Here is a 12,713-nt window from a genome sequence, read left to right as displayed (position 1 = left end):
TTGTAAACTTTATGAAGACTATTGCATCAGAATACAGAATCCCACTATGACTCATATGGAACTATTATTAGCAACAAATGTTTTTCTTTAAACTGGACAGTGAGTGTATAAACTCCAAGATCTTTCAAAAAGTCTTTGTAATATGCCTCGCACATTAGACCCTATTCTTATCCCAATGTGTGTGTTTTTCAGAGCAATCAACAGCAAGATTATCAGTGTTCATGTTAAGATAGTCTAAGTTGAATGTGATTAAAAGCAGAGAAAATGTTAAGTGCATCATAAAATACAAACTGGCTTATAATACCTGAACCCTTACAGTTTACGGAGAAAGTCACGCATTTCACAAATTCCTCAAGTCTTACCGCATTGATCTCCTGGTCTGGAAAAATTGAGGCAAAATCATCTGGAGTAGGATGCAACGCACCACTGAATTGTGCCTTATCTGTAATTGATTGGAGCATTTCATCTTGCCTTGGTGACTGGAAGGCGGTACACCATGGACAAGTAGTTTATCTAATTAGTCACAATTTACTGTCCCACACTTCTGGCCATTCTTATTTCTACAAATGTGTGATACCGCATCTCAACAGTGAGAAAATATCATGTAGGAGGACTGTACATTGAGCCACAGAATTTTGAATATATGCTACCTTGGCTGCCACACTTGCTAATTACTTTCCCCAAATTCCCAGCTGCCCCGGTGCCTAGCTCAATGACACATTTTCCAGCAACCTTTGCAAGTGGAGAAGGGAGTCCTGGATGTTCTGAACATGTGTGTGTGTGTGTGTGCTGGATACTTGCTCACTTTTGCAGAATAAAAACTTTGTTTATTTTACCTGCATTTGCCTCTGAAGATAATCCCCAAGACAAAAGCATGGGAAAGTACGCAAAATATCCTTGCATCCCACTTTTCAAGTAAACACAATGGAAAATACTTCTGAAAGCAAATCACATTGCACTTTTTATTTACTTATTGACTACCTTGATTAGCTTTATATGTGCTGAATCCATTTTAACCTTTAAAGCAACTGAACCCTTAAGGAATGTCTACTTTTGGTACCAGCATATCATGTTTTATTAATTTGATGCTATATTACATCAGTCTTATTAAGATTACAACTTGACCTGTTAGTTGTGAATTAACTGTAGGCCTGTTTCGCTATTGTCTACGCTGTGTCTGGTAAGTTTAGGTTTAGTTACTTTATTAACATGCATGTATTGTCAACATAACAGTTTTTAGAAAGAAATATTCACATGACAAAACTACAAGGTTAGAGAGAGAGAGAGAGAGAGAGAGAGAGAGAGAGAGAGAGAGAGGGATAATGTGTGACCAACAGTCATGTTACAGTACTGCCAATAGACATATTTGAAAATGAAAATACTAATCCTAACTCTTGAAACTATTAATTCTTTGCCAGGGAGGAAGGGGGATATGATGAAGAAGGTTAGAAATGAGTAGCAGGTCACTGAGACCCTAGGATGAGATAAAGTCAAGAGCCAATCAACAACTAGGTCATTAGACATGCAGCAAAAGTTTGGGTTTGGACAAGTACAAGGATAGAAATTAGTCATCCACTTTGGCTGAGAATATGAATACCTAACCTTCTGAACAAGTTCAGACTGACCATGGAGGCAACCTTGCTTGGTACTTAAACCTTAGAATATTTAACTAGCTTTAGTACTTTCACTCTTTTAATTGTTTTGAGGGGTGGGGGAAGAGAGGGATGGACGGGAGAGAAAATGGATAATATTCCGAGTGGCATTTTTTCACAAAAGGCATTTTCAGTACTCTGTATCGTGTCCCTGTCCCTACACTTGATCCAAGTGCCTTTGAGCCAAGCAGTGCTTCCCTCTGGAGTTCCATACTTTAAATTCACAATTCCACTAGTTAAAATCACTGTTGAAGTTACGCAGTTTTATTATAACACACTAACTGTGTGTATTACCGCTATTAATGGCACTTTGAAAGAAAGTTTTCTTATTGGCACTTAGAACATTCTTAATGAAGTATGTATTTTCTAGAGTCTCTTTACTGTTTGCAGTCATGTGGTGGGCTGCATAGTTCTGTGGTGTAACAATAAGTTAATTTTTTGAATCCAAATCAATTAGTACAAACCAAGACACACTGGTTGTTTTTTTTTCTGATGAATGTGAGACATAGCATTTCGAATATTTTCCATTTCCACTCTTTAGGTTTAAATCACTGTTAGACCATTATCAGTTTCATCCCACTCTCACATATGAATACAACAAAATATGTTATTGAGGTGAACCATATAATTTTAAGAATGACAACACAGGAAACTGTTTTTGTAAAGGAACAACTAGGCTTCATATTGTGAATTTCAACCAGTATTTCAAGATCAGATCATCTGTTGCAAGTGAAATTAAAAATTAAAGAAAAACACTCACGCAAAATATCAATGGAAAAATTAACTTCAAATGCTGTCTGCAACTAGTGGGTATTAGGCTCTAATGATTTCAAATTACATTAATCTAACTTAAATATACAAGGAAAGATAAGTTGTAGAGTAATAATTAAATTATAGAATATTTCGAAAGCCAAGCAGTTGCGACACTAACCAGTGCATCGTCTCTGTGAATCCAAGCTAACATACCAATGCTGAAAGCCCACAGAACAGACTTGCTTCTCATTGTTGACAGTAAGCAAAACACACAAGGCTGCAGGAGAAGGAACACTGTTGCTGTTGAACCAAGGTACCACAATAAAAAGGCAATGGCTACTGTCAGGTGCCACATTGGGATGAGCTGCAAATAAAAACAATATATGAAAAAGGAATGTTATGCATATGTGCTGCTTATAAACTAAAATTTTAAGAGAAATTACTATATGTAGTACCAAATACTTTTATATTTTATTACTTTCACTTTGGGGTGGTACTGTAGCATACCTCCCAGAAGTCCTCCAGTTTTCAGTCTGACAGGACTGCTACACCCAAATTCCTTAACTATTGTCGTAACTATCGGATCACTGCCATTCCATCTTCAATATATTAGTTTTTCTTTCCCATCTTATCACTTAGCCAGAGTGATTAAAAATGCAACTGCACATACAGTGAGAAAAGAGAGAAGACACTGCTCTCATTACTACGAAATCATTTTCTGTGCTGTAGTAGTTTATATTTTTCAGCTTTCAGCCTTCAACTGTGTTTTTATGCTGCACCTATTTTCTTCAAAATCAAGTCAGTGGCAGTGGATGATCAGTGTACTACAAACATGTTCTTGCAATCTAAAAGTAGTTAAAGACAATACAGCCCATGCACAGCCTAGCACAAAACAATTGTACAAATGATATAGACTCAGAATGGAATGAATGCATACATATGGACTCTGACTGGTCCTACTCTGGTGACCCCAAACAATAAATAGAAACGTGTCTCCAAAAACACAAATTAGTTTGTGAGCCCAAGATCATCAGGTAACTTATTTTTGTTGGATTGTTGTTGGCAGACGTAGTCCAATATGAGGGAGCTACACTATGTGGACAAAGTATCCGGACACATAGCTGAAAATGACTTAAAAGTTCGTGGTGCCCTCCATCAGTAAACCTGGAATAGTGTTGGCCCACCCTTAGCCTTGATGACAGCTTCCATTCTCGCAGGCATACGTTCAATCAGATGCTGGAAGGTTTCTTGGGGAAAGGCAGCCCATTCTTCACGGAGTGCTGCACTGAGGAGAGGTATCAATGTCGGTCGGTGAGGCCTGGCATGAAGTCGGTGTTCCAAGACATGCCAAAGGTGTTCTATAGGATTCAGGTCAGGACTCTGCGCAGGCCTGTCCGTTACATGGATGTTATTGATGTGTAACCACTCCACCACAGGCCGTGCATTATGAACAAGTGCTGGACCATGTTGAAAGATGCGCTCACCATCGCCGAACTACTCTTCAACAGTGTGTAGCAAGAAGGTGCTTAAGACATCAATGTAGGCCTGTGCTGCAATAGTGCCACAAAAAACAACATGGGGTGCAAGCCCCTTCCATGAAAAACATGACCACACCGTAACACCACTGCCTCCGAATTTTACTGTTGGCACTACAAACGCTGGCAGATGATGTTCACCAGGCATTCGCCATACCTACACCCTGCCATCGGATCACCACATTGTGTACCGTAATTCATCACTCCACACAACGTTTTTCCATTGTTCAATTGTTCAATGTTGACACTCTTTACACCAAGTGAGGCATCGTTTGGCATTTACCGGCGTGATGTGTGGCTTATGAGCAGCCGCTCGACATTGAAATTCAAGTTTTCTCACCTCCCGCCTGTCATAGTACTTGCAGTGATTCCTGTGTGATGGTCTGGATAGATGTCTGCCTATTACATATTACAACCCTCTTCAACTGTCAGCAGTCTCTGTCAGTCAACAGAGTAGGTCGGCCTGTATGCTTTTGAGCTGTACGTGTCCCTTCACATTTCCACTTCACCATCACATCAAAAACAGTGGACCTAGGGATGTTTAGGAGTGTGGAAATCTCACATACAGACGTATGAACAGTGACACCCCATTACCTGAACATGTTCGAAGCCCATGAGTTCCACGGAGCACCCAATTCTGCTCTCTCACGATGTCTAATGACTACTGGTGTCACTTATATTACCTGCCAGCAGGTGACAGTACAATGCACCTAATATGAAAAACATATGTTTTTGGGGGTGTCCAGATACTTTTGATCGCATAGTGTACCACAATGACACAGTGCTGCACCCACAATGTCTGGTAACAGTTAAGATGGATCAGTGCATTGTGTGCCAATGGCAGCTGTGACTATTGTTGCATCTGATTGGGCATCCTTAATAGCACTATATTCAAATAAGCAAATATCACAGCTGATGGTAGCCAAGTTAATGGAAAAAAGCTATGATGTATCTAGATATGTTGTGATTGATGTCACAGTAAATTGCAGACATCGCCCTCACTTACATTCATATCAACTGCACTGTAATCATTAAATAAGCAGTTGTTGTTATGTACTGTTATTTTCTGTGTACTACTGTTTGAAAAAGTTGTAGAGGGAAGGCAACAGAGGCAAGCTGCAAAATGTTGTCCATCATGTGTCTGCAACCAAGCAGCCCCCTGAGCAGCAAGATACTATAACAGATTAAAACAACATACTAATTGTTAAAAGTGGTGAAAGTGCTGTTTGTTTATTCATTTCAATAGTTCCAAAAACATTTAACATGGTTCCAATACACAGGACAGTTTTGGTCAGAGTAAACAGAAGTTGTGTGAACTTGGGTGTCTGTTAACCCAGGCACAATCGGGCTTGACTATGTTTCATTGGCTAAGTCAACATGACAGATTGACTACTTGTGAGTTTTGTGGTTCAGTAATTTAATTTTACCGACTGCATATAGTATTAGTAATACTGTGTGCAGTATTAGTAATACTGTGTACAATCAGCAAAATTAAAAGTGAGTTGGTTCAAAGGGTGGTTGGAGTTTAACAGAGTTTGAGATCTTTATAAGTACTAGAGTATTTAACACGTTTAAATGAGTTGTTGAATCCAGAAGGGATTATATAATCATCTGCGATCTGTGTATATTTGGTTTGATGGTTACTTGGAATTGATATTGGTTCCAATTTTGTTCCAGTTTATTGCTCTAGTGGGACTCTGCAGAACCCTTTACTGAGGAAGAGTGATTTCTGGTTGTGTATACGAACTGGATGTTGAACTGGACTGAGTTCATGAAGTAGAAAAGTGCAGTGTATGGCGATAGCAAGCATTAGTTGATGAAAATTACAGAACATGAAATTTGTTATACAATATAACCTGCCCGAGTGTTCATAAGATTCTCAACCAATAACGACACAGTTTGCTTTGCCTGGCAGAACCATTCATTTGAGCTATATTTAGTGATATCTAAAGAAAAACTCTGATGATTAACCACTATATAGTGTAACATATGGTGGGGAAGAGTGACAGTTAGCCTCCAATGCCTGAAGAGAAGATCATAACTGGATAAAAGGGAAGGAAATATACAAAAAAAAAGATTAAGATAAATTTTATCAATTCAGTTATTACACAAAGCACCTGAAATGAAAATATATTAGTGATCTGTACAGAGTTGCTGTAGCACAGAATATTTCAGCTTGAATTTGACTTTATTGTCAAGATAGCATATTCAGACATCATGCTCCAATATAACCCTAAAAGCAAGGAAAATGCTAACAGTCTGAGACATTTTCCACAAAAGAAATAATTATAAAATGTAAGTAAATCAAAGAAAAAAAAACAAGAAAGCAATGTAAAAAGTCAATTACTATATCAGACGTGTATCTAGCAAAATCATCTCATTTTTTAAGAAAGTTATAAAGTGCTTATTGGGGAAAAATTGAGAGAAAAGTAAATACAAGTCATAGATATAATTACTGTTTCTGTTACATTTAAACACTGTAATTTGCCAGCTTTATACACTATAAATGATATATAGATTTGTTTATTTGTCCATTACATGGCATGGTTGAAATTCTAAGGTCACAGTGGAGTAAATGTATTAGTTAATTTAATTAACTATTGGTTATAAAGAGTATAGTAATCAAGTAATAGTTGCAATCTCTTCAGTAACTTAGATGCTCATACAGTTTGCATCAGAGTTTCAGTAACCTACTGATTCATCAGAGTGAACAGTGAATACAGCTAATGACACAGTATTAAAATATAAATACAGTGAATTTTATTATACACATTGTGTGCTTATACAGTTCACCATTTTTATGTAAACTGTGTCAGCCTATGTTCCATACTTGGGCACAATAGACCGGGTATCTACATGCTAAAGTTACTTTGTATTTTGTACAATTAGATAAAATAATAAACCTAAAAGTAGTCTCTTAAAAGCAATCAAAATGTCTTCAACACACATTTATATGTCACGTATTTTAAATTCGTGTTGGGAAGACAGGTAGTAGTTTTCAATAGAAACACATCACACCCTTCAAGTCAGTACATTTGTGGTGATCCTGGGTTTCCAGAATGTATTTAAAAGCAAATATGTTCTGAGATTCTGATTTGAATCTTAAGTAAATAAAACAGAAGTTGACTTTGTTGTGCTACATATTTCAGTCAATGTAACTATGACATTTGTTTGTGTGTCTATTGACGTGCCAGCACTTTCGTTTGGTAAGTCACATCATCTTTGTTTTTAGATATATTTTTCCCACGTGGAATGTTTCCCTCTATTAATTCATAACTATGACATTATATAGAATCGTTGGACTTAGTCCCAAGACAACTATAGTTAATACAATTTAATATTTGGTTTACTTGCAGAGTAACGACCCAGCCTATTCCACGTTGCTACATGTCAGGATGGATCAGAGAAATAGTGAGGGAGCGGACAGATTCACACCTATACGCGCAGTGAAACAGTGGTAGCACTGAGAGATGTTTATTCGAGCAGTCTTGTACAGCACTCCAATCCACATCAGAGCCCCACTGTGTGCAAGCAAATGCAGCTGATTGCTGAATGTGTTGATGCCCCAATCCAGCCCCATGGCTCTTATTGTCCTGGGTCACTGTGCCTGCTACCACAGTGTCTGTGCACCATCAGCCATAAGCATGAGCACAGGCTGCCCAGGCCCTCCGGAGTTGCGTCAGGTAAGTACACCTGCACATACTCATTGTCTCCATGTCATGTGCTTGGGTATGTTGGCTGATGCTAGATGTCAAAGCAGCAATGTTCCATTCACCCTCAGGGGTAGACCAGGATGGTGGCTGAAGACATCCAACTGGCTAGGCAGCCACGAGAGCACCTCAGCCAGATTGTACAGAGCTTGCAATCTGTAGGCTGTAATCACTCTGAGGACAGATAGTGCCTGGACCCCAGCTCCTCACATCTACCCCGAAACTACCCCAAAGTCCTAGAGCTACCATACCACTGGTATGGTGCACTTCATGACAGAAACCCATGATTTAATCAGTGCTATGTTGCCAACAGACTTCCACAATCAAGGGTGGGTTGTAGTTACTCTGATACTCTAAAGCCCACCATTCTCTCTGATTCAAGATTTAGACAGAGTAGCAGAATGACTGAATGCTTTGAGCCCCTAAGATCAATTATTTATACCCTTACAGCTGCACCTCTGACATAGTCTTACTGGAGGGGACAAGTAACTTTGATTCACTGTACTTGTCTTGCCAGTTTTTCCTATCTCACTCTACCATGACCATGGGTTGCGAAAGTTGCAACGTGTGAGTTTCTCAGTCCAGAGGCTTACTCTGTTAGCACACTGAAATAAAACTTCAAAACTTTCACAATTCATCCACTGAACTTTTTCAGGGTACAGCACTGGTAAATTCTGACAAAGTTGCTCCAACATGACATAGAATAGTTGAGCTGTATGTGAAAAGTTAATTTATTAAAACCAATATTCGGAGAGGAAGTTTTAACATAGTATGTATATTTGCTATTTCAGTTAAGGCATAGTGGTGACGTCAGTCCACGTATCTGAAAAGAGTAAGCAGAAGCATACTTCCTGAGCTGGTAGAGCAGTGAGGCATCGCAATGGCATTACAACTCGTGGTAGGCAACAACCCACAAACTGAATAACTCAAGGGATTTTTGATTATTTAAAACAATTTATATGTATCTTTCTCTATTAGAATTGGTTCTTCTTATAATATCTGTAGTACATATACATCTGGATAATATACTAAGTGAAGTTAGGTGTTAGCTCGTAGCAGCTTTTGGGTTGGAGTCCTCAATTTTGGCAGTGGAATTTGGGAAAGAAGAATATCTCTTGGTTGAGGAGATCTGTAATAATGTGTAGTAATAATAATCGAAAAGTATATACAGCGGGGGATATCAAGAGGTTAACAATAAGGTAATAGCTGTAGAAAATTTACTGTGTGAACTGGTGACACCTTGTGGTGAAATTGAAGAGGTTAACACTCAGAAGCTGATGCCCTTAAAAATATGGGCACTCCTGACCTGTTTGAAAATACAGCAACTGTAATTTTATGGCCGCGCACTCTCTATCTTCCCCTTCCTTCGTTTATGTGTTCTTAAGGCTCCTACTGGTCTGGGAGGCACAACAGAGACTGTAGTTGATGTTGTATGGTGCAGGCATGCTTGTCAAGAGAGAACTACTACTATTATTTTTGTGGGACCTTGCAAGCAGCAATTTTCTGTTGCGCAAGCTCAGTTGCATCAATAGGGCAAAACATGACTTGACGGATGATGAAACTGCTCATCAATTAACACGTGATTTTGAAGAAAGTGATGTCAATTTTTCAGAGGATGATGATTTGCGTGATTCTGATAATAATATGAACTTTATTCAGGAAGAAGTTTCAGTGTGTTCAGGTAATACATACCGACAACAAAATAAACAGATTAAAGAGATTTCAATACATATTAACTACAGGAAGTGACTATTTGCAAATACTACTTTTATGATAGATTCACACAAGGAGAGGAGTCCTATTTCTTCAAAAACAAGTATTGCCATTATTCATGTAGATACTATGCTTGAAGAGCATGGAAGACCATGGACAACTATGAGGCTGAGAAATTTGCCCAATACCAATTCTGAGGACAGCTGGATGACTACTGATCATGCACCAGATATCTATCCATTCTCAGGAAAATCTGGAAAGTGTAACCTTATCAGTTTAGACCACAACAGCACACTTCTAGTCATACAGTGAAAGCAGCGAACTAATCTGTATCCACAACAAAGCAAAAGGAAATTACAAAGCACAAATTCTCTTTCACCTACCTCCTCACTGTCAAAGTGGGAAGGAGTTACTCTCATAGAAATAAGAAAGTTTCTGGCAATTTTAATCCATATACTTGCAAATGTGAGACCCCATATACAAGAGCACTGGGCCAAGAGTCCTGTTGTGTCATGTAGTTTCTGTCTAAACATCTTCAGGCCTGACTGGTTTCTTTCTGTTTTCAGAATCTTTCACATCAATGAGAATTCAGCAACTAAAAAAACAAAAAAAAAAAAAAAAACAAAACAAAAAAAAAAAAACACTACACAAGGTCAGACCCTTCCTGGATACAGCATCTGCTAATTTTCTGCATACATATACAACATCTCAAAATATTACAATAGGTGAAGCCTGTGCATATTTCATGGCTATGTATATTTCAAGCAGTACATGCCACAGAAGCCAAATAAATATGAGATAAAAGTGTATAAGTTATCATGCCAGACACAGGTTATGTCCGGAATTTTTCTGTTTACGCGGTGAGGCATTACTTAGGTATGTGTCAGGAAAAGGTTACGCTTCGCTTACAGACAGATTATACACCAGTATAGCCCTTGCTTCGGAAATGGAAGCTGCATAAACTGCTCTTGTGAGAACTACAAGACAGTCTAGACAGGGGTCACCTGGTGCTATAAAAGGTCCAAAACTTCAGCGATGTGAACTAATTAGTAGGCTTAAAGGAAATATCTTAGCATTCTGTTGCAAGGAAATAAGAAATGAGCACATGATAAGTACAAGGCACCTGCTGAAATGGCGACCTTCACTGAGAAGTCAAAGCGAGCCTGTGTACTGGACTATAATAACAAGTTGGGTGCTGAGTTATCACACCAGCAACTGTCATGTGCGGCATTTGAGCATTGAACTGTGAAGTGGTGGAGAAAGCTGGCAATCCACATAATACTAATGGTGATGGTAAATCCCTATTTATTGTACAACAATGTAACTGGAAAGTGCCTCAACAACATCACAATTTATGACAAATATCTGTGCGGATCTTGCAGAAAGCAGAGACCTCTAACCATGACCTGGTACATCAGGACTCTCCAGACTATTAACTGGAAGCAATGTCATGGAGAAGATTGAGACCAAAATAGGGAAGAAACAGAAACAAAAACACTGTGTAGTGTGTTCTCTGGGAGGCAAAACACTCACTGGAAAAGTGTGGCAAAGAGACACAAGTTACCAATGTAGTGAATGCAAAGTGGCATTGTGCAAATTAAAGTGGCATGTTTTAAAATTCGTCACACAGAGATCAAAGCTGCATCTTAAAATAAAGCCAAAGGAGGTTACTGTACATCAAACAAGCAGTATACATCATTGTTAAAATTTCTGGGTAAAAAAAAATGTAGTTTTCTTCTGAAAAATTAAGTGCCTCGACCAATTTTTCCTCTTTCCAAAAACAATGGTATAACTGTAACTTTTTTGGAAACATATATTACTTAAAACACTAAAGTTTTGTACATAGTTTCAAACTAGCAAGTCCAGGCTTTTCAGTAAAGGTAATGCCTCTGCTATAACACCAAAACCATTTAAGAATTGCAGTAGTTTAAAATACATTAAAATTAGCAAGGTTTTGTTCACAACCCAAAGTGTTGCCGAACCTCAGGAAGTGTCTATCAGTCTTTCATTGAAAGATATAAATGATCAAATAGGACAGAATAAGACAAATTATAACCCAGGTTAAGGATATAAGTGTCAAATAGATAAAACCCCAAAGATGGGTCGATGTGATAATGAAGTTAAAATATTTGTTTCGTAGAAGTGAGTTTTCAGGAAGAAAAAGTAATTTGGAATGTGAGCAGAGTTTGAGTGTTGAAGTTATGTAACTTACAACTCCATGCAGTGGAGTATAATGCTATTCTCATGACAATGGTGGATATAATTCGTCAAAGGTCCACACATCACTGAACACTAATATTAATTGTGATCACGTGAATTGGTCTGAGAATAGTAGATGGGATTTAATACAAGAGTTAAAGTTAGGAATAGAAACCAGTGAGAATCACTTGTCATCTCTCAAATCAAAGAGATCCTGTTCATCCAGTTATTTTCTTGAAGTCTACATCTATATCTACAGAGATACTCCGCAAGCCACCATACGGTGTTTGGCAGTACCCTTTACCTATTCAAGTGGCACTGCCTTCGTCACAGGGTAGTAATAGAAGTGTTAGATTTATTTTCAATCACTTAGAAGATCCTTTGCAGTGGGATACATCAAATTTAATTCGCTTTACCACTGTTTAAGATTTCACTTTAGCATTGAAGACCAAGTACTCGGCTGGAAACACTCAAAGAAGATTGGAGCTTGCATTATTTGGCCCACAAAGGTATAACAACAATTGGTGTGGCTATAGAAATTTTATGGACCACTGCCTTAATCAAGCTTTGTATTTGTATGAATCTGGGAATCAACTACACCTTATCAAAGTATTAATAACCCTACTTACCAAACAGAGTTACCGAATGCTTAGTGGCTGTGAGGTGGACACAAGCTAAGCCTCCGTTAGAGATTATTTGAACAAGGCTAATGATAAAACTGAAACAAGATTGCGTAATGTGGCTGAAGTTAGTGGAAATGGGAATAAACTGAGTAATGGGAATAAACTGAGTAATGGAAAAAGTACTTCGACGGAAAGATACAGATTAAAGAAAAAGGGTATCAGAAATCTCAACTACTGGAAACATAGAAATAAAGGAAGAATGAATTGATGTGAATGATACAAGCACCATAATAATAATAATAATAATAACAACAATAACAATAACAATAATAAAACAACAATAAAATAGAAGGAAACAAAACCAAACATTCAACACAAACCAAAAGAAATTTTACCAGACAATAGATAACACACACATTAAAATAGACAATCCCCCAAACATAACAGACATGGAACACTTCTGGAGCAACATATGGTCAAACCCGGTACAACATAACAGGCATGCACGGTGGATAAAAGCAGAAACAG

General features: G+C 38.0%; 1 protein-coding gene across 2 annotated transcripts in view; it reads right to left on the bottom strand.

Annotated features, from left to right (window-relative positions):
- Window positions 1-12,713, bottom strand: part of LOC124795132 (protein-cysteine N-palmitoyltransferase Rasp) — a 174,729-nt gene that overhangs the window by 92,902 nt on the left and 69,114 nt on the right. The window contains exons 3-4 of one of the 2 annotated variants that reach the window (XM_047259008.1): window positions 4,947-5,114; window positions 2,584-2,769 (exon numbers count right to left, since the gene is read on the bottom strand). In XM_047259008.1, coding sequence (XP_047114964.1) covers window positions 2,584-2,769; window positions 4,947-5,114 — 354 coding nt within the window. The remainder of the gene's footprint in view (window positions 1-2,583; window positions 2,770-4,946; window positions 5,115-12,713) is intronic. The other variant, XM_047259009.1, reaches the window with a different exon arrangement.

The sequence above is a fragment of the Schistocerca piceifrons genome, chromosome 4 (genome assembly GCF_021461385.2).
Source record: "Schistocerca piceifrons isolate TAMUIC-IGC-003096 chromosome 4, iqSchPice1.1, whole genome shotgun sequence".
NCBI classification, from domain to species: Eukaryota; Metazoa; Arthropoda; class Insecta; order Orthoptera; family Acrididae; genus Schistocerca; species Schistocerca piceifrons.
The sequence above is the reverse complement of the archived record's forward strand: the minus strand, read 5'-3'. Positions and strand labels throughout refer to the sequence as shown.